General features: G+C 38.3%; 1 protein-coding gene across 1 annotated transcript in view; it reads right to left on the bottom strand.

Moving 5' to 3' along the window:
- SANBR (SANT and BTB domain regulator of CSR) overlaps positions 1-23,430 on the bottom strand; it is a gene marked incomplete in the record, with an annotated part of 30,674 nt that extends 7,244 nt beyond the window's left edge. The window contains 12 exon segments of the mRNA XM_072409526.1: positions 570-722; positions 956-1,079; positions 1,620-1,730; positions 1,817-1,903; positions 4,334-4,494; positions 5,414-5,472; positions 7,491-7,729; positions 8,402-8,495; positions 9,741-9,927; positions 15,533-15,697; positions 15,928-16,089; positions 23,282-23,430. Coding sequence (XP_072265627.1) covers positions 570-722; positions 956-1,079; positions 1,620-1,730; positions 1,817-1,903; positions 4,334-4,494; positions 5,414-5,472; positions 7,491-7,729; positions 8,402-8,495; positions 9,741-9,927; positions 15,533-15,682 — 1,365 coding nt within the window.
- Positions 23,431-23,484: the final 54 nt, after the last annotated feature.

Raw genomic sequence — 23,484 nt, 5'->3', positions numbered from 1 at the left:
CTAAAATACTTGCCAATAAAGGAATGTAATGTATTATGTTTCAAATTCCTCATTGCAGAACTCCTGATTTGAGCTGCCACAGTCAAGGCCAAACTTCCCATAGATTTTAATAAGCTGTACCTTCAAAGTTGTAGTAAGGCCCCATTCAAGGCTATAGGGAGTGTCTGCAGTAAGGATGTAAATACCTTGCAAGTCTGCCACTGTTGGAAAGATGTTAGGGTGCTGAGAAAGGGGCAGACAATAGTCTGTTCATTAAAATCTAAGAGCTCTATTTGCCCAGCCGAATTCTCTGAAATTTGCTGTTGGTGAATTCTATGGTCCTATTTTGCTACAGGTCTCCTAAAAAAACAATGACTCCTTCTGCCACTTGTCAAAAGTCCACAGCTATTACAATAGGAAATCATAGGAACACAAATTTTATGAGCGAACTGAAGAGTGAATAATTTATTAAGAGAGCCCTAAGTATGCATGTTTACATAAAGATGTTTTAGTGGTCAAGTCCTTCCCACATGATTTGTGATTGAACAATGTTCCTTTTAAATGACAGATAATAGTACAATAAATCTAACCTTTGGAAGCTGGGTAGGATCGAATCTGAGGACCTTTTGGTTACAGCATGGGTAGAATCCAGTGCCTGGAGGATCTAAGGAATTTGCAGCGCTGGGGTAAACAGCAGTTTCGGGATGGTACTGGCAATGGGACAGCTCATTACACAGAAATGCCTAAATGAAGCACAGATGAGTTTTAAAATATATTCCTAGTTCATGATACATTTGTATACAAAAAAAATAGATTTAACAACGTTGTGGCATCTAAAATCCTAATAAAAAGCTCTTGTTTTTGTCACTTATAAATGCTTTCGCTCTAATTATATGTGATGAAATATTTGTAAGTTCTCGTGTAGACTTTAACACTCCAGTTGTACAATTTCCAGTACTCCCCTTCAGGCACTCACTTGCTTACACTTGGAACAAGTCAGCCAGTTTACAGTTCCCCACAAACGCCAGTAAACATCCCGCCAGGATTTAAGCTCCTCAAATAAACTTGTCAGATATTCATGAACATCCCAGGTTTTATCCCTGCAAATTCAAGGGAAAAAAATGAATCTTTGATTTCAGTTGCTGTCAGTCCTAAATATGATTTTAGAACAGTGTGTAAACCCAGAATTTGTTTTCATTATGTCAGCAGGAAGAATTCAAACTGCTGAGTCACATAATAAACATTAACAGTTGTCACAAGCTGGATCTGGCTATGGTAAATATTGATTAACCCTGCAGAATTCTGCCCCTTTTTTAACAAGTACCATATAATGTAATGCTTTTTAAAGCACAAAACCTAAACTCATGTTGGGTGCTCATCTTTACTACTCTTGGATTAACCCTTTCTCTTGATTTCCTAGTTAAGAACAGAATGAAATGATATGTTAAGCTCAGTACCGCTCTGAGGCACACCCCATGACATGAAGCTCTACTGAGAATGATGTTAGGATGAACAAGATTGGCATTAGATGTCCATGTAGCTAGCCTCATACATATACATATGTCTAACACCCTTTGCCTATTTCTGAAGGAGGAATAAAAAAAAAAAAGATGAAAAATCAGAAATTGAAATGTACAAACCTTACGTGAAAATAAACAATATTTCCATATTGGTCGATGTTGATTTTTCCAGGTAGACAGGCAATTTTCTGCTCTACTTCCTTTGTCAAAAGCTTCTTACATAAACAGCACCTGCAAGAAAAGATTTACACTGGTGATCTCCAAAGCTACTGTTTACAGAATGGAATCTAAGATTTATGTTTGACCCAAGTATTTACCTGTACAATGTTGAAGCATTTGATGGAGAATCTGGGTTCTTGAACTCTCGATCAAAAAGTCTTTCTATTTTCTTGCAGAATATTTTGCTGTGGAAAAGAAAAAAAATGTTTCACTTTAAAATTCTGAGTGACAACTGGAAAAAAAAAGTTCTTCCTGGTTCTACTGGCAAATAGGTGAAGGTTGAAAAATGAAAATGGCACTTTGCTTGCACAGGGCAAACAGAGAAACACCCTTACACTCCCATTCTTGGTTAGTGATCTTTTTGCGATCACAGGAATCCACAATACCTGGTATTTCCAAGTATAGAGGAACGTGTGACTTACTTCCCTGTGAAATTGTTCAGGTCCAGCAGCCAATTGCTAAATGCAGGCACATGAAACTGATTGGGGGTGTAATGTCACTGGTCCTCTGAATCACCAACATTATCCATGTCAGAACAAAAAGTAAAAGCCTTAAGGTGCGTACACACTTCCAATTTTTATCGTTCCAATCGAACGACGAACGATCGATTGGGCAAAAAATCGTTCGTAAAAAAGAATGACAAGAATATACAGAGGAAACACAAACACAGGAGAGAGCATTTATTTAGATTACCTTTTGGATTTCCGGATATTAACAAACTAACACATAACATTATAGAGAGAATGTAAAGGCAAATGCATGCACACCCTTCAGTTTTGTGTTGCCACCATGCAGATATCCAGTGTTTGCTCCTTGGCCTTTAAAAGCTTTTAAAGTTTTAGTGGAGTGTGGGTTATCTTTGACAGCTAATGATTATTTCAAGGAGTACTTGGGTCTTCAGAGTCTCCCTGTATATCACTTTTCTAGGACATGTCTCTGTATTCATGTTCATTATTTTATGAGTGCATGGTTCTGTTTACCATACTCACAGCACTGATTTCTCCCGCCTTCAGTCCACCTGTAGAGTTTGGTTCCAACTGGAAGTCACATTCAAGATTTTTCTCTTGGCTTAGTGTGATTCCAGAGTCCCTGTAGAGAAAAATGTATTTGCATCTGTAGGTGCTCAAAGATAGCACATGACAAATTAAATTTTTTTTTTTATAATGGTCATTTCTTACCCATTCAAGTCTTTAGAAAAAGGCACAACTATAATATCCCTTCTCTGCAGCAGATCTGTTAGCACTTCTGAAGAAGAAATCTTTGGTATATTGTCCCCTTGTGGCAAATTAATGACATGGTCTCTGATTTTACAACCCTAAAATAAAGTAAAAAATAATGTAAATTATATATATATATATACACCTTGAACTTAAAGCCCTGATGAGTTGGCAGGAGTGAATTTACTGTAACCAGCAACTGTATCCTTTAGTATAGGATGGACTGAAGAGAATGAATAAAGCATTGAATCTACACATAAATGGAGAGCAGGCAGTGAAATCAGTACATTTTGTATTACAGCCTCTGAAGAGAATAGTGTCAGGGGGAAGATTTGCAGAGAGACTTTCACTTGGCAAAAAAAAACAAAATGTGCAGACAAGGCATTATTTCTAAGATCTCCCCAAACAGAACCTGAAACTGCATGAAACCATCACATAAGGTATTTGTAAGCCATTGTTATATAATTAGAAAAAACAAAAACATTGAAAAAATCATATTACTGAATTAAAAAAAAAATAATCTATGTAGGTAAAAATATGAGCACCTACAATGTAGGTATTAATGGAAAGGACACACATTGGTGTCCAGCAGCAGTAGGGTAAATCAAATAACCTACTTTGGGAACTTTTTCAAATCAATTTGCGTTATTTGTTGGCTTCCATAATTTGCTGCAGTTCTGAATATTGTTTTACTTTATTCGTAAATGTTCTCCATGTATTTTTAGTAAGCATATATTTCAAATTATTATTATTATTAATATTATTATTCATATAATGAATAGCCAGCTTAATTTGTTATGTTAGTTTATAATTAATGTTGCTACATGTCTAACACTAATTTAATAAAGGTTGTAGATTTTCCAGAAATGGCTATATAATGTAAACTATTTACTCTGTATGTTAGGTAGTCAGTCATTCAATTTTATTAACAAGCTTCAAAGAAAGCAGATTGCTTTATTCAGAATGGCCAACACTGACAGAGAAAACAGAAGGCTTAGCAACTATTCAATATTGCTATAAAGGAAGAACAGCATATACCATACCAAAACACATAAAAGAAAAAAAACAAACATTATAGGCAAATAAAACTGGCCCATGTACATATACACTTTACTTACAAAGTATACACAGAAACAAGGATTTTAAAAATTATATGCCAGTTTTCATTAGGGCAAACACTTTCAAATAAATGGTTACAAAAACATATGAATGACTTTCTCTAATGTTACACAGAATTGCTGAAAAGTAAGAAATAAAAGTAAAAAAAAAGTATAAAAGCATTCGGACAGTGTGTTATTGTTACTAGTATGGATTTTCAGTTTTGAGAATAAACAATAGAGCTTTATACAAATAATAAATATTAATACATTTTTGTTGTGTGTTAGTTTATATATACACCTCTTAAATTTGTCTTTCCTGTCTTTTATATCATCTGCCTCATTATGGGTGAAGAGGTCAGCGATCCTGGTTAGCAAGTTGGCATTAATGCAGTTCATATTGCATGGGGTGGCTACAATGGCACTCATGTTCTTGTGGCAGTAATTAATGCATTCCTCTACCTAACAAAAAAAAAAAGAAAGAAAAACATATGAAAAAAAAGGTAGTTAAGAATACAATCAGTAAATAGATTCAGGTTAAAATAAAATTAAACTTCTAAACAACTCTACATAATACAGTTTATGGACAGTATAGTTAGACCTCATGGTGAGTCACTCTACTTACTAAAATTTCAAATAATTTTTATATTTACTTACCTATATTTCAAAATTTCAATACAGGTTGAACTTTAGGGATGCACTGCTTTAGCAGTCCCCAGTAAATCTGTACAGCATTATCCTATATGTAAGTTGATACTTTTTGGCCAGCAACCATGTATGATTTGTTATTGATTATATGTATATACAAGGTTATGACCTTACCCTTGTTTATGTTTAGATATATTTCTGTCTGTAATGGTCCCCTGAGGAAGCCTAAAGGCGAAATGCGTTGGGATCTATTCGCATCCTTCTTCTGAATATTAGTAGGATTACCTTGTCTAGATTAGAGATAACAAACCACCCCCCCTTGTTTTGGGTTACGATAAGGTGGTTTGTTTCTACTGTATATTTGATGTATTGTCTATAAAGTATTATTCTGTATTTGTACTTATAGTTTCACTCTATTTAAGTCCCCTAACTCAGGGAACATTAGTGAATTTTATGACTAAACATTTTGCCACAACAAACAAATACCCTGTCTTTTTTCTTCTCTTCACCACATTTTAAATTCCAAGCAAGATAATCAAATAAAAATAAAGAAAAAGCTATAAAAAATGAAAAAAAAAAATATTTCAGCCTTGGAATCTAAAGACTTAAATGTATTAAATTTTTATATAATATTTTTGTTCTTGGCTATCAATATACCCTAAAAAGATTTTACCAGGAAGATTTGTTTTAGGAATTGTTTTATACAAATGTGAATTCCATAATATGTACCTACCAGTGAATCCATCTTTAGAAACTCGGATGAGATCAATATTGAAATAACATTTCCAGGTTCTGAAAGAAAAATCTACTATTAGATAAACAAGCAATGATTTCAGGAGTATGAAATACATATCAGAACATATAACTTCTAGAGGAGCAGTAGTACAGGCACAAATAAATATTATCTGAAAATGTTGTAATGACAAAAGTATATATTAAAATTATAATTATTATTTTATGAAAAAACAGATTAAAAAAAAGTTATAACCTTTTAAAAGCAGAATTTAGGTCACCATTTCCCATCTGCTTCATATTTAATGCTTAATATTTCAAAGAACAGAATCCTGTGTAAAATAAGTACCTGAAATGGTTAAACTGACACTTTCATCTGCTGCCCATGCAAACCAAATATGTGTGGCACTTAGCCCCCTACTCTAAGCAGAATTTTTGGTTGATGTGTGGATGGCAGGAAATGTTTTTTTTTCCTTATTTGTACAATTCTGGACCACAAATTACTGTAAAGTATGTTATGCCAGACTGAAAGTCAGCTGTAAAGTAGCTCCATTTCATGGCTCTTCATTTAACCACTTATTCATATTTAATAAATACAAATAAAAAATACAAATACTTTTACTCTATTTCCAACATGTGTTGTATGTAGTCCTCTGGTGTCAGTTACTCACGAAGAATGGAGGGGGAGGAGAGGGATAAAACAGAACATAAACATAACAACAATGGTAAAAAAGGGGGGTGGCATTAATGACCAGACTAAATAAGGGCCAGATACAATGTCAATCAAATTAAATGGGATCAAGTCAACTATTAGCACATTAATTAATATACATCATCAGCAGTATCAACTTCGCACATCACTGAAACGTAAGCTTGTGAGGCTGTATACTGTATCCAGTAAAACCACGTCTTTCTGAATTTATCTGATCTCCCTTCACAAGAAGAAATCAGGTCCTCCATGGACATCATCCCATTGGTCTGCCTAAACCATTGAAGCAGGGTGTGGGGGGGGGGGATTGTTTCCACAACGCAGGTACGCATGCTTTCGCTGCATTTAAAAGATGTTTAGGCAGTGAGTTATGATACTTTTCCTAGACCATGTACTCAAATGTAGAAGTGCCAATTCAGGCATGTCACGGATATTCACATCCTCAACAATGTTAGCTACTTGTAACCAAAAGGGATTTAGCAAACTACACTCCCAAAATACGTGAAGCAGAGTACCTGCATCCACTTTACAACCCCAGCAGCAAACATCCGCACCTGGGTACATTATCTGGGTCCCTGATATGTGTTACAAACTGCAGCCTTGTGACCTGTACATAGGAGCCGTTCTCATTGCTCAGGGGAAAAAGTAACATTAAGGTCTCTTTCCCACTTAGTAATAAATGGCAAGGACGGAGGGCCAAGGTCTGCCAGAAGCAATTGATATGCTAATGAGAGGGTCCCACGTACAGGGCCAGTGGCCACACAGACAGACTCCAGCTGCGAAAGAGGACGCACAAATTGAGTTGGCAAAGGGAGAGAATGCAAAAAATAAAGCAGTTGTATTTTACGCCAGGTATCCAATTCTGGGAGGGAATGCTCAGATTGAAGGTCAGAGACAGTCATCCACTCTGAGCCTTGGATAAAATTAAAGGCTCTAAAAACCCCAAGTTCCCTCCAAGAATGAAACCTAAAATCAGAAAGGCCGGGCTGAAACCTGGGATGTCCCAGGATAGGGGTGAGGGGTACACACCAAGCCCAAGCACCTTAAAATGTTTCTGTACAATACTCAAAGTAGTCCTCATTAAAGGGCGTTTAAGACATGATAAGAGTACATCAGGCGGAACCTACACAGCCCCAGCTAGTGAAATTGTTAAGAGCGCATTCTCAAGCGCAACCCAAAGTTTTTGAGCACCATTCCTACAGCAATCAAACAGTCTCACAAAATGCACAGACTTCTGATATACTAGAGGGTCTGGAAAAGTAATGCCACCCTTCAACTTTAGTAAATTAATTTTAATTTAACAAATATTTCTTCCTTGTTTTGGGTTTATTCAGAAATATGTCAAAAACATGAAACATTTCAAACTTACCAAGCTTTGGTTGCTCTTGCTGGTCATTGTCCTCTGTATTACGCTTGACATATTTAATCAGCCAATCAAAGATGTGAACATCACAGTGAACAGAAATGTCCACCTCCTCCCAACGCTGGGTATCTGTGGTCAAATACTCTGCAAAATACTTCATCTCAGATATCAGCAGATCTCGTGGGCATATGAAATCTTCCTTAAGATTTTTGGCTTCATCACATACATGAATGACCATATTGGGCCTTTAAAACAAAGTTAAGATTTTTAAAACCTCCAGAACTGTCTCTGCCAGAATTACATTTATTATATGTAGAGCAGTGTTTATCATAAAATTTTCTGTTTTTAGAAAATACTATTCTCTTGTTTTTTTCCCATTCATTCCTGTATTTCACATCTAGGATCACCTCTTTTTTTACCAGTTCCTACATCGCCCAATGACCAGGACTGGTTTAATGAGTGATAGCGGTGCATGGTGCTATCCACAATGTGGGCCTGATTTATTAAAGCTCTCCAAGGCTTGGAGAAGATAGACTATTTGCTTTTAGCAAGTGTTTTTAATCCTGGACCAGATCCATGCCATGGTTGTTGGATCACAGAGGTTCTCCCATGTGACAACATGATGACTTGTGCACACCAAGAAGGGTTGTGACAATGCAGAAGCACGTCTGGGAGACAAATGTCTCCCTGTAATAGAAAGTGCCTGGGCAAAGATGTTCATGGCACTAATAGCTGCAGATTTTAAAAGACTGGAAAACTATATTTAAAATTCAGTACCATGTTAAAGTTTATATGAGTTTAGTGAATGGGCTTAGATCCAGAATAAATAGAACATTTACACCATAAGGTGATAAACCTTTTAAACAATTCCGCTCCTCCTGTACAGATGATATAAGACAGGATGAATGTTTTCATACCCCTGGTTTCCAGCAGTATTTTCTGCATTCACAGATGGGGAAGATGTTTCATTGTCTGCAGAACATTTTCTTCCTGATGCAGCACCAGATCTTCCTTAAACACAATAAAACCGATATTTATGCTTCTAGAAAGTGTGTAAGATTATGAAAATTAAGGCATAAAGATATCAATATTTAAATGAACAACAGATTTTTTTTACCAGATAAAATTACCTACAAAGATGCCCTCAAAACACTGTCATAAGGTTTGTAAATATATACCTGACCTGAAAAAAAGTTTCTCGGACTACCACTAGTGGCAGGTCAAGAAACCAAAGAACTGTTTTGTGAGAGAAGTTTGATGTCCCTCGAAGTAATATTTTGGGATGCAGAATAAAGCAAGAGCCTTTCCTTTTCATAACCTACTTTGCTCCATTATCTTGGTAGCATGCATACAGTATGATGGCACACAACATAAGTGGGGCATCAACATAAAACTTCCAAAACACAATATTTATCACTGAAAGAGTACAGTTTCTTTATATATGTTTTACCCTCTTCTTCTACACTACCTCATTCTACCAATGAATATGTTTTTGCTACATGGAAAATATTTTATAATTTGCAATTAGAAAGTATTGTGCTGACTATGTTTAAAAATTAATCTGTTTTTCTACCATAAAAAACTTTTGGGGATATTAAGGAATTTTAAATTAGTTTAAAGATGTGTACATTAAACAGGAGTAGGGGAGAAGCACTAGATTGTAAGCCCCTTTGTGGATAGAGCCTGATGCAAATGGCTCTATGAACTGAAAATGTGTCAGAATTTATATATATATATAAAACAAATAGGCCAATAAGCAAAATGCATATCTTGTTCTAGTGTGGTATTTCGTTATATTTCAGTATATTCACGTGACTGTGTGCTTGGCCTTGTAGGGTGAATCATTAGATTATTTTGAATAATATATTAAAATTTTTCTTTGTTCCCCCACCCCTTAGTTCAACTGGAGGAGGTAGGAGAAGAAGTCTTTGGTAAGCGTCAAATTGTAACTTGAAGTGCACCCAAGGTTGCCTGCCCCCAGTGACATTACTGGGTATCTGTGGGGTTTATTGCCAAGTAATATCATTGCCATTTATAAGGGAGGATAGTCAATAAGGTAATTTTGTTTCCCTAGGCTGTGGCCAAGACACAAAAAGTGTTTCGAGCATTGGCAATACATAGGTTAAAGATAAGCAGTAACATGTTTTAAACATGTTGGTTCTAATTGCGATATGAAGTACTAAACTAAAAAAAATACATCTGACATTGCATTACAAACAATAGCATGCAAACCAAATTATTTAGAACATGACTCACCGGTTACAGAGACATTGCCTTGGCCTGCAGTTTCATCTTCTTGATCCTCTGTTGCATCAAGCAAGGAGGTTTTAATGTAGGTAGCCAGGCTTTCCAGTGGAATTCCTCCTGTCGCCAGCAGTGGATTATACTGATTGTCAACAGGCGATGTCCCACTGTTTTTTAATTCTTCAAATCTTTTGGCACACTATGAATAGAAATGCAGTAATTAGCCGATGTGACAACAGAATATCAGGAAGAAAGCTGCAGAGCTGCTGAGCACCAGACCACTACACATAGACAGTTCTTGAGAAACCAGAGTAAATTAGATACTGCCTAAAGGCTTGGACAGCGAGCAATGAAGACAATTTTCATGCTAGTCAGTTACAAGCAATAAAATGGAACCCTGCGTTTACCTACTAAGTGTGAGATATACAGTTAGCCTTCTTCATCCTGCCCATCAGCTGCTATAATACTGCCTTGGAAAAACTACCGTATTTTTTGCCATATAAGACGCACTTTTTCTTCCCCAAAACTGAGGGGGAAAAGTTAGTGCGTCCTATACGACAAATGTGTTAAAAAAAATAATTAAAATATTATACTCACCCGATACCCGATCCTGCGTGTGTCTCTGGCTGCAGCGTGTGTCTCTTCTCTCCTCTGCCAGCATCTTGTTTTCTCCTGTCTGTAAAGCAAAGCGAAAGAAGCCGGCACAGCGCCACCTGCTGTTCCCTGTCCTAACTGCCGTACAATAGAAAAAAAGCACAGAGTGATCAGAAGAGGAGTTTGAATGACAGAGTGATCAGAAAGGGAATTTGAAAGGTACAGAGTGATCAGAAAGGGAATTTGAATGGCACATGAGTGATCAGAAGGGGAATACCGGTATGAATGGCACATGAGTGATCAGAAGGGGAATAATCTTTCAGAATCTTTTTTTCTAGATTTTCCTCCTTTAAAATTGGGTGCGTCTTATATTCCAGAGCGTCTTATACGGCGAAAAATATGGTATGTAGCTGATGAAAGATTTAAAACATTTAAGCTACGTACACACTTCCAATTATTATCGTTGGAAAACGAACGACGAACGATCCTGCACGATATCTACGAACGATCGTATAGCACCGATCCTGCACATAGAGATAACGACACGATCGTTCGTAGATATTGTACACACAATAGATACGATCGTTTGAGCGATAGAGGAACTATGTGCACGACAGGAAAGTGAACGAACGTTCGTTCATTACGCATGCTCAGCCCATGGACGATCAACGAACGACCGTACACGCGAACGATGTTCAACGATCGTCGTCCAATCCGATCCGCCGGTCCGGTCGTTCGTTTCCAGCGACTTTCCTCGTTCGTCGGCGTCGTTGGTTCCTTTTTTACGAACGATTTTTTGCCCAATCGATCGTTCGTCGTTCGATTGGAACGATAAAAATTGGAAGTGTGTACGCACCTTTAGTCTTCTATCATTGTAACAAAGCTCTGCACTAGCAAACCCAACACGTTCAAGAAAAAGTGATCAACACATGTCTGAGTATCCTTAACACTCTGCATCAATGTCCCTATGAGGATGGTTTATGCTTGTGAAGTTAAATCCATTTTCATCTTGTATAATTAGGCCTATTCATTTAACATAACTATTGACATTACTGTTTTCCAATACATACCTGTGGGTGGCTCATAGCAATGTGATGTCACTAACTAGTAAATTAAACAACTAAATACGTCCATCAATTAAATAGCTGACTGCATATAGGTGGGAAATACACACTTTTTTTAAATGAGAGGGTCTTTAAGTTTCTGGCTGATAGGGTACCATATAGCAGTTCTTATGTCCATTTCTATGGTTTTAGGTCTTCCCTCAGTGGGAGTTATACCTGTAGCAACAGTGTCACAGATGAAATCACAAGAACTAGGAGGAGGAAAATTATATATTGACTGGGGGATTTGAGGACCGAGAACCACTGTGCTAGAATATACAACAAAACACTGCATATGCACAGGCTAGTTCCAATTAAATTGACAGAAAAATCAGAGGGTGGAGATACTGGAAGATGATGTTATGTTCCCTCTCTTGGCCTCTACCTGCCTTCCCATTGACCCTTTAAAGCCCAAATGAAGTCATGTGTCCGATGATTCTCGTCCGATTATCGTTTCAAGGCCTGTCGGATCCAGGAACGACAAACAGCCATAATGCAAGTGATGGGGAGAGAGAGCAGTGGGGTGCCGCTTGCTCGTTCTCCTCCCTCTCCTCTCCATAGAGCAGAACGGTGATGTATGTACAGAGCTCATTTATGCATCTTTAAAGCCGCATACACACGTGCAATTCTTTCACGATCCTTTCCAATGATGAGAACCACATGATGCTGTACATACAGCACCGTTCTGCTCTATGGCGAGGGGAGGGGGGAGAGCGACAGAGCGGCACCCTGCTAAATAATAAGGTTTATGCGGAGCTTCTTTAAAGACCATTTTAATATAACAAATTTTTATTGCTTTATAGTCAAAAATCACTGTATTTTATTCATACCTACTACGTTTTTTTTTTTTTTTTTAAGGTAAAAAGGCTTTCTTCACATCTCTCCATTGCTATGTGCTAAAAAAACAGCCACATTCTACATCACAGGTGCACACACAGACTTGCAGAGTAAGAGAAGGGACATATCAGATCAGGTTTGGTACGAAGAGCTGATCAGCACAACTGCTGTACTAGTAAACCACGTGTAAGTCTGTGAAAACTGAGGTAGTTAGTACAACGCCTGATGTCATATCTATTTCTCAGACTTTATTTGGTATTTAAAACGTTAATGGCAATAACCTGCTATAGTAAGTGCAAGCTTTTAATTACATTTGATTTACTTGATTTGATGTATGATTTTAAACCTGGACTCCATTATCTCAGAAGGAAAAAAGGAAATAAGTTAATTTAATTTTTAGTTGTTAAAGGATACTGGTTGTTGCAGGCAATACCTCTACTTCCCTTTCTCTGCTATTACACAGCTCTCCAGGGTGCTGGCTCTGAATAAATGTGCAGCCTTTTATTAGACCTATGACTCCCTTCACAAAGATGCACTCAGGGGGCAAATCAACCACCTGCAGGACCAGAACCATCACACTCCAATGACTCATTGCCAACATTATCAGTACAATAAGTGTATCTGATATTCTAAAATTCTAGGATCCTTGTGAGGCTTTGACTTTTCTGCATAGGACACAGCAAACAGAAGAAAATAACCCTTTTCTACATCCATTACTGTAGTGGTATTTCCATAACAAATTAGCTCTGCAGGAAACTGCTAGTGCTGCTTACAAAACCGTTTTTAATTAACTGAAGTTTTGAAGGGTATCATATTCAATAAATAAAGACATCAGCAGGTTAAAAAACCTGGGGAGAACGTTAGGGTAAAGAGTTAAGCTACGTACACACGTCCAACAGTTCTCGCCCGATAATCGCCCCAGGGCTGATATCGGACAAGTATCTGACGTTTGTACAGTGCCCGTCATCCATCGTCCAAATGACCGTCCTGGCAGGTCCACGGACGATGGACAACGAATGATCGTAATGTAAGTGAAGGGGGAAAGCGCGCGGCAGGGTGCCGCTCTGTCCTTCTTCTTCTCCCCTCTCCATAGAGCAGAATGGTGCCTTATGTACAGCACTCGTTCATGCATCATGCAGTCCTTAGTCGTTGGAAAGGAATGTGAAAGATCCTTTCCAATGACAATTATTGCACGTGTGTATGTTGCTTTAGTGTCTTATGGAGGACAGCAAAAATGTTATTGTTATAAGGAGGCCAAGTATAAGAATTAGTGTTATATGGCAGGATAATACTAAACTTAAGTAAGAGTTAGTAAAAGGGTTATTGTTAAACTTATAGCAAGGGTTAGTATAAGGATTAGTGTTAAACTTACAGCAATGGTTAGTTTAAGGGTTAATGTTAAACTTACAGCAAGAGTTATTATAAGGATTAGTGTTATAGGGAGGGTTAGTATAAGAATTAGTGTTAAGTTCTCAGGGAAGAATATTGTATTAGTGGTATGCTTGCCAGGAGGGTAAGTCTTAGGAATACAGTAGGGGTTAGACTAATAGGGTGTAAAGATAAATCTAATCTATCATTTTTTTAGTGAGGGTCCCCAGCACTGCCAGGTTTGAACACTCATTTTCTCTACAGGCAAAATAAAGAGCAACTTTACTTACTGTATTCCTTGCTCCTATAGGCTTCCTTTATGCCAAAAAACTGGTCGCCCGAAGATGGCTGCTCTTTCGGTTGCAGGCACTCTGATGACATCATGTGCAATGCAGAACCAGCACTTCTGCATTGTAAAATGAGGACACCAAGAGCACGCCTACAGAGAGAGATGACGAGCACCAGCTGCTGGGAGGGGGGCTTTGAGGGTTAAGGTAGGTATAGTTGCTTTTTCCTATTGCAGTGCTAGGGGAAGCCTCACTGTGTGGGTCATTTTTTCCTCCAAAGTTCCTCACCAAATGAACACAAACTAACATACAGCATGCCGACTACTAACAGCAATGATTTCCTAGTGCTGAAACTTTTTAAATATACACTTCATAAACAAGAATAACAATTCTATTCTTGATTTTTCATTTGTTACAAATTAGCTTAATAAATATCTATTAAGCACAAGGTACAAACAAATAAAAAGCCAGCTACAATATGTACATGGACACATTGTACAATAAAAGAATCAGCTCATAAGAAAGTGCATATGAAAAAATGTCAATACTAAACTTAAAGTACTAAACTTAACATATAAAGATGCAGAAAATTAGACTTTTGTATGTACACAACAATGAATGAGGCTAGCTATTAGAAAAAAAAAACCTCTAGAGGTTAAATTGGAGTTTTCATCTTTCACTTGTTATGTTTTCCAACCTAATAGTAATACCTTGAAATAGAAATCCATATACTCTGCCTGATGACCATCAATTGAATAGAGCTACAGTATTATTTTCTTAATAATAACAAATCTCCACTCACTTAGTGACCACAGATACAGGAATAGGAAGTGAGGACAATATTACCAGCAATGATGCAGAAAAAAAAGGTTCTACGGCTAAGTTAAAAAAAAAAATGTTTTGAGTACATACTAAGAAGTTTTACCCACTCCCTGCCATGCTGACAACTGGGTTAGGAAGTAAGAGAAGACCTCACACAACAGGTGCATGGACAGCAATAGAAATAGCACGTTTAAACACTTCCTTATATCCAATTCAGCTATCCTGGTATTAGATATACCTATCCAAACAGTGCATAATATTACTTCTACAACTACTTCTTGTAAACATAATATTAACAGCACCAAGCAATAGAATTCCTACCAAATAATCTTTACCCTGCATCTTTTAATCACTTTTTATAGTGTCATGTAGTTGCAATATGATAACAATCCAGTGCATTACATACAAATACCTATTCATGCCCACATACACCAATATACCACATACTCCTAACCACACCTCCATACTATAACACACACCTACACATACACACATCTAATCATGCCTACACACACACACCTACCCATACCCATGCACACATCTAAACATGCCTACACACACACACCTTTGCATACCTATGCACACATCTAAATATGTCTACACATGCCTACGCATACCCATGCACACATCTAAAATGCACACATCTAAATATGTCTACACATGCCTACGCATACCCATGCACACATCTAAACATGCCTGCAAACACACCTACATGTAAACACACACACTTAAACACGCCCACTACTTTGAAGACACCAACATGCACACAAACATTCACGCACAATCAACTTACTTCTTTAGATGTGTATCCTGGAACAAGCCTTGCCACACTATCCCAATTAATAGGTTGAGGGACCCCCACCAAGGAATACAAAATCATATCCAAAACCATCTGGTTATTGTCATATGGAAAATTATTGTTTTCTGAATATCCACGGCTCATCTTTTCTTTTGGTAGCTAAAAATAAAAAAATAATAAAAAAACAACTACTGAAAACCGCTGTAAGATATTTATATGCATCGGTAAATGCTGTAAATAATATTAGAAGTACTGGCATCATAAATTATAGCTTTTCTGATTCATCCATTCACTGTTGTATAGAGTGATTGGGGTGTTGCAAATGTAACAACAAATAAGGAAATGCATTTAGGCTTCACTCCAGATACTATATATCCCTGGAAGGTTACCTGTGCAGAGAAGGTGTGGTGTTGCAGGCAGCTTAATAGCACAATGTCCCTGCAGTAAGCCAGTAGAAGGATGGGAATACTGGTGCTGCAGGCAGGAGCTGATGCTGGCAGGGTGGTGCTCGTGGCTTATTCATCCAATCAAAGAAGCCCTGCTTTACCAGCCTGGGAAGAGAAAAAAGGCAGAAACAGTTTTTTTTCCCAATTAGAGCTCATATATAATGTAGTGACAGCATGCTAGCCTTGGTACTTCAGAATAGCAGCACATGCTGCCAGCTTTGTGTAACCCCTTTGTTGCCAATAGAGCTGCAATGCAGACAATTATCTCTACATGAACAAAGAAGCTGGTAGATTAATTGAAATGCTATTTTTTGGCAAAGTAGTTTTATTCGGAGATTTAGTACTATAAAAACACGTAAACTTAAACAAGTCAATGTATAATACATATAATAAAGGTGCATGGCATGATCCCAGCAGCTCTTAATACTTGTCAGTTGATGCCACCTTTTGCTGATGAGAAAATGCAAACATTTTTATTTACTTAAATGTATTCACTGTCCATGCAAATTTCAGCATTTAAAGTTTTCTAATTTGGGGTGAATGAGGAGTGAAGACATCCCATAAACCACTGAGCGAAAGGAACATGGTATACATGTGCAATACAAACTGTAAGCATACCTGTATACACAAAAAGCTTTGCATTTCTTGCAGACCAAAATGCATTCATCAATAAATTTTAAATGCCTTGTACTGAGTTATGATCTTGTTTAATTGAAGATAAGGATCCCGTTCAATGGATTTGAATGAGAACTGCAGAATAACAGATCCGATTTTATAGCACACTGCATGTTCTTCCTAGACCCTTTTAGCTGGGTGCACCACCCAGCACTTTTCAGAAACCACCTAGCGGTGTTTGGGTGGTTACTGATGATTCGGGTTGTAATACAGGGGTTACCACCCACCTATCTTTTTAAAGTTGAACACTGAGGCAGAATGTAGAGTAAGGAGAGAAGTAATATGAATGTGCCATTTGTATGTCTGTCATACTAAAAAATATATAGAATTGTCTACTGGCAACCCATGATCATATCCTGGGATATACAGGGTGATATAGAGGTGGACTCTGAATTAAAGACATTTTTTTACAACTTTACACCATTATATTGGTTTCAAACCACTAGTAGTACCTTTAAGGTAAACTTGTACTGTGAGAAAGATGTAGGCTGACATTGCTCCCTTTTCCTTCTACAAATGCTAGTTCTTTGGCTAAGTGATTCATAACTTATCATCTACAGATGACATTCAAAAATATGGCAACCTCGGGACCCAAGGAGTGCCAAATTTCAAAAAATTCTGGATTTTTGAAATTTATACTCACCTCCACACACAGGCCAGCCTTCCCCTCAGGCACAGTTCCAAGGAGCAGGCAGCAGGGACGTCTCAAAATTTTTTTGGTTTAGCAAGCCAAACCTAACAGCTGTTTCTGCAGAACAGCGCCATGAAAACATAAGTGGCCAAACGGTGTACTGTAGTCCCTGTGTTGAAAATGCAATCTAAAATTCATGCCTGAAAACTGAAGCAAACGTATTATCGATGGTCAGATTTTCGATTGTCAACTATGGTATTTTTAGAAGATTAGCTGTTGGAAGAATGAATAACAGGAAAAATGTTTTAAATATTGCAGTAAGGCACCATTAACTCCAATAACTAAACGCAGTATTATGAAGGGGCCCTAAAATTATGATGTAACACAGCCACTTGATAATGTTTTTTTCATTTGAATGTAGGATGGGTACATACAGCCTAATGTGATCTTAAAAAGAATGCTGGGTGACCAACTTTCACATATAAAAGTTCTACTCCATTCATTGTTACTGATGTAGTATTAAGACTACATAATAGGGAATACTACATAAAATGGGAATTGTTTCTATGTCTGTGGATCCTACCATACCATTGCAGACACGACCAAGTCTTTTTAAGATAAAACTGACAGCATGTAACAAAATACTAAAAACATCAAACAGGTCCATCTGTTGAACGTTTGCAGAATGAAAGATGATTTTCTAGGTTGAGTTCCTCCTAGCTCATCATTATCATTTTTCCCTTAGAGACCCAATGTGAATATCAGTTAAGCACTCCCCCTCCTTAATATCCTTACTATAAGAAAATGCCAACCATGCAAGTACCTCGTCGCAACATGCACGTACCACAATTATTTTTTAGAAATCTTGGTGGTCAGTGATTTAAGAAAGAGGCACATATAAACAAATAGAGCTCTATTTTCAATACACAAATGCATATTAAAAAAAATACAAGCAGTGTAAATATCAGACATTATTATCATAATGATGTCTATATATGTATTAGACAAAACAGTCAATGGCCTCACATCACCCAGGTACACTGATGAAAGTATATCCTCTCTAGCACTGGAAAGCTTTATTAAATCAAGCCCACTGTTTAAAGTAATATTAACGTGGATATTACTATAATACCATACTATAGTGCTCATTTAAGTCTTTGTTCATACTAGCAGTGAGGTTGCAGTGCAGTTTTTCTTTCATCACACCCCTGAACTGCTTCTTTGGGTGAGATCCAAGGCTATCCATAGAGAATGAATGGGGGTGGAAGCGAGTGGCTCCGTACAGGCAGCTGCAACCTGCTGTAAAATGTTCAAATACTGTTTTTTTTTTTTAGAACCTCCTATTGTGTGATACTTCACCTCACCTCCTAGATTGTAAGCTCTTCTGGGCAGGGTCCTCTCCTCCTCCTGTGTCATTGTCTGTATCTGTCATTTGCAACCCCTATTTAATGTACAGCGCTGCACAATATGTTGGCGCTATATAAATCCTGTTTATTATTAATAATAGAAATATTCATATTAATAATAATAACCAGTGCAGCAGTGCAGGTGGTTGAGTTACTGGTAAGGTGTCAGACATTGGGAGCCTCATGGGAATGTCTGTTCCCGCTGTCAGTATGAACATAACTCCAATGCTGCAGTGCATTTTTTTCAATGGGAGGCCATAGTTTTATGTTTATTACATTTGGTGCTATCTGTGCCGTTTAGTTGTAAAAGCTTTTTGCCTGATTTTTGGTGAACTCTTAATAGTGAGACTCTATTGTCCTTTTTCTCCATACAAATGATTTTTCATTTGGCATTATGACACCTCCAGAGGTATTTTTCAGCACAGTTTGTAGACAGATGAAAATGTAACATGTTTGTATTTAGGTTGTCATTGTTCAGGAGAAACCCAGCAGACTGTCTGGCAATGCTGCTCTGTGTACACATTTGCTATGAAATGTTTTAATAGGTCTAGACAAAACAAATCATAATAAATACAACAGTGACTCCAACACTTCAATAATTGAACCCATTCTAAATTTACTGATCACAGATAGTGCACACGGAGTTAAAGGACCACACAATCACCAAGTGATTTTCAGCTAATCATACAAATTCAGAATTTCAGCAAATCAATTTTCCTTTCTGAGTGAATTGGTGAAACCTACTGTAGCCAGAGCACAGTCAGTGAGCCAGAAAATTGTCAATGGAGCAGATTGCAACTTGTGTGTAAAAAACCCTGTTTCTTGCCAGAATACTTGCCAGTACCCTTGTTTCCTGTGTGAAAGCAGTGGCTTCTGTGCAGAGGTCCAATATGATGCTGAAATCTAAGGTTACATATACACGTCATTTAATTCTCCTTCAGAAAATCGCCTCAGGGCTAGTATCGGCTGAGAATCTGGCCTGTGCACAGCACTCGTCCAGCGTCGTTCATGGATCCGTTCTGGCAGATCCACAAGATGAACAATCGTAATACCAGTGAAGGGGAGGTAGTGTAGCCAGGTTCTGCTCCGTCGTTCTCCCCCTCCCCTCTGCAGAACGGTGCTGTATGTACAACACTCATTCAGTCTTTTGTCGTTGAAAAGGATCATGAAAGATCTTTTCCAACAACAATTATTGAATGTGTGTAAGCCTAAGGCTTTACAATCAACAGGGAGAATAAGCTTTGTTAATCAAAGAACTAAAGATCTAATCCAGCAATTTAGTAGCCATAGCATAATTCTTTACATTTACAATGTACATAATACATTATCCAATGGATGTTTGATTTATTAAGAGCGGCAACATAATCACATGTAATAAATGACAAAAGTATGGTGATTAGTAACATAAAACAGTCTGTAAAGAAGATCTAATTGTCCTAAAGCAATCAGTGTGGCTCATACACCCCTCTCCATGAGCAGTTTTACTGAAAGCTATTCCTTCAAGAAATAGAACATCTTCAGCTGTGTAGATCTTAGACATTGCATCATGCACACATAAATCAGTAAGCATTCAAGCTGAAAGAAGAACAATACAGGTTCCTAGACTGTCTGTCTGCTCCTTTTTCTGAGTCTCAACACAGTGCATGCCCATTTATTATATTACTAGACTATACATCAATGGCACTGTGCTGCATATGGAAGCATTAGAATGATCAGTTATGTGCTGGTATATGACCTAGGTAACCAGCTGATTGCCTGACTTCTACGATGGCCCAACCCTCAAGCTTACCTATCAGTAATGTATGAGCCTATAATGTATATCAGTGTATTTCCACAACAATGTGATATTTTAGTTATAGCTGAAGCCTGGTGGACAGTCAGTCCTCTACCCCTTATATGTCTAGGATACTGTAATAAGGTGTCCGCCATAGTTTCAAACTCTGTCCCTGCCCACCTGGGCATTTTGGGTATTGAGTATCTCCTGTTGATTTTAAGATAATATAGGACAGGGGTCCCCATCCTTTTGGAGCTTGTGGACCACTAAATCTACGGACTCTGGACTGCAAAAGCATGGGGAGCCGTGTGTTACTCAAAGGGGAAAGAAACTTCCCCCAGAGTGATGTCATGATGCCAGAACCCACCCACTCACCCACCCACAACCTGATCACAGCCCTGAGCTTGTGATCCATAGGGGGGACATGGTTTGTGACTCTGGTAGGTATACCCCTCTAAGCGGGGTCCTTCTCCTGACCCTGCTGGGGGGTGCACCAGCCAGAGCCGCGGACCACCACTGGTCTCCGTGCTCTCGTGGCCAAGCTGTCAGATGGCCGCGGCCCACTAGTGGGTTGGGGACGATTGATATAGGATATATAAAAAAATCTAGCAAGGAGAATGGGTGGCCCTAAAGTACATAATGCCTACAAAATGACAAGGTCTAAAGATTCGTGAACCCTGCAGGATCCACCAAAACCTTAAATATGATTTATGTGTGTATAGACTATTGAAATACATAGTATATTAGGGTGAGTATTGAGTATGAGTACCCCATATTGTGTTTACTAAGTATCTTTTGGCCTAGGTATATGTACCAATAGCAACCGCTATATGGGTATAAATGTTTTCCAAAACAACTCCAGGCATTCCAGTATACCAATTCAGAAGAAATACAGATGGGCAGTGAGAACAGGAGCTTCTAGGCAGTTACCTGGAATTGGAACTGCAATGGTTCTTAATGAATGTTTCAACATTTTACATCAGGTGGTGCTGAACCCTTATTCCTTCCTTATTCATTCCCTATGGGCAGCCCTGGGTGAGATACAACACACAGCACATAGGCACTGTACACCTGGAATTGATTTCTTAAGTCATCTGCTATTTGTTAGCAAATGTTTTAAATCCTGGACCAGGTCCATCCCAGGTTTGTTAAATCACCCGGGCCCACTGATAAAAATATATGTCCATTACTTTCTTTTCCATATCCAAATACCCAACATTGATTTATTGTATTCAGAATTGCACCTACACATATCTACATATGAGTGTTGATATCCTAATACCTCAATGCAGTTTCACAACCTTTTCTAGGTGGGGGAACTCTTTAACATAATTTTCAGGGATTCCTGCTATATTTCCTATATCTGCAGCTCACAGTATATTAGTGTGGTGCTCAGGAGGAAGAATGCTGGCCAGTGCGAAAAATGTCACCCTAACAGCAAAAAGATGACTGGTGTCACTTCAACAGACCTGAGAGGCACAAATTGTTACTCAAGGAACCCCCAGCAAACTTTGTATAAACATGACCTTGGTTAGGTAAAATACTGTCCAGTTTTGTCTGCATTTATCAGAAGCCTCAGCCTGGACCAGTCGCATGGAGGATGAAGCAATGTGCAGCCATAGTCCATGTGGTCTTGTAGCTCTGCCATTTATTGTCACATTATATTGTCTGCGCATACAAAACAGGCACCTGACAAGGGTTCCAGATTTTAAAGGGTGCCATTAGGTGTTTAAAACAATCTGCACTTCAGTGGTCCTTGTAAGGAGTCAATTTCTATTCTTTTGAAAGTCTTCTCATTTTTTGGCAGTGATCAGTCAATGATAGCCACTGGATTACTTTATATAATAAATTACCAAATGGCCCTATACAACAATGGTCGCCAACCTTTTGGACGTCATGGACAACTAAATTTCCAGACTCCGGACCACACATGCGTGGGGAGCAGTGTGTCACTCAAAAGGGAAGAAACTTCCCCCCGAGTGACGTCCCAATGCCAGAACCCACCCAGAGACACAACCCACCCACCGAACTGAGCCTGCGGTCAGTACGGGAGACATGGTCCGCGGTTCTAACCAGCGCACTGGCAAGAGCTGCGGACCACCAAAATGTTCTTGCGGATCACAGGTTGGCGACCGCTGCTATACAATATTTGTGCAGAACCCCCACCCTGGACGTGATCTGCCACCATCATATAAGCCATTTGCAAAGAGATCTGCTGCATGAGACCCAGATTGAAAATGTAAATATTGTGCCCTTATCTGGTATTTCTGATGTTTCACAAATAAAACACAAATGTGTGATCGCTGACCCTCATTCATGATCCTTGGGGGGGGAGGTGAACTAAAACAATGCACATGTTACACTGATTATTATTATTATTAATATTATTATTATTATTATTAATAAACAGTATATATAGCTCCAACATAATACGCAGCGCTGTACATTAAACAGGGGTTGCTAATGACAGATGGAGATACAGGAGGAGGAGAGGACCCTGCCCCAAAGAGCTTACAATCTAAGAGTCACCTAGCATTTCCATATATTCTATAAATCCAATAAATGCCATTTATAATCAGCATGTAGGGTGGGCAGGAACCATAACATGCCAATATTATAAATATATATAATAATAATACAAACAGTGAGCCCATACCATGCATATTATATAACAATGTGCTTTATCGCCTGTAAAGACAGTTGCATGGACAGTATATAGAGACATATAGAACCCTATATATGGGCATAGGATGCTAATTAAAGAAAAGGGAGGGGTGACCCCGGCATGCAGCCACAATCACCAATAATTACCTGTGTCAGCGCTGCCACCTGCACCATCCACAGAACAACCCAGTAGCCGGGGATACTGATGTGCATGTCACAACCTACTTCGCTTTACCACACCTGCAGGTTATCTGCACCAATCAGAATCCAGAAATTTAGGGCAGCAACCCAATGAGAAGGCAGAAATGGAATAGCCGCTGAGACTGCACCCAGGAATATTGTATACAATA

The sequence above is a fragment of the Pyxicephalus adspersus genome, chromosome 4 (genome assembly GCF_032062135.1).
Source record: "Pyxicephalus adspersus chromosome 4, UCB_Pads_2.0, whole genome shotgun sequence".
NCBI classification, from domain to species: Eukaryota; Metazoa; Chordata; class Amphibia; order Anura; family Pyxicephalidae; genus Pyxicephalus; species Pyxicephalus adspersus.
Note: the sequence above shows the minus strand (reverse complement) of the source record. Positions and strands in the feature narration are given on the sequence as shown.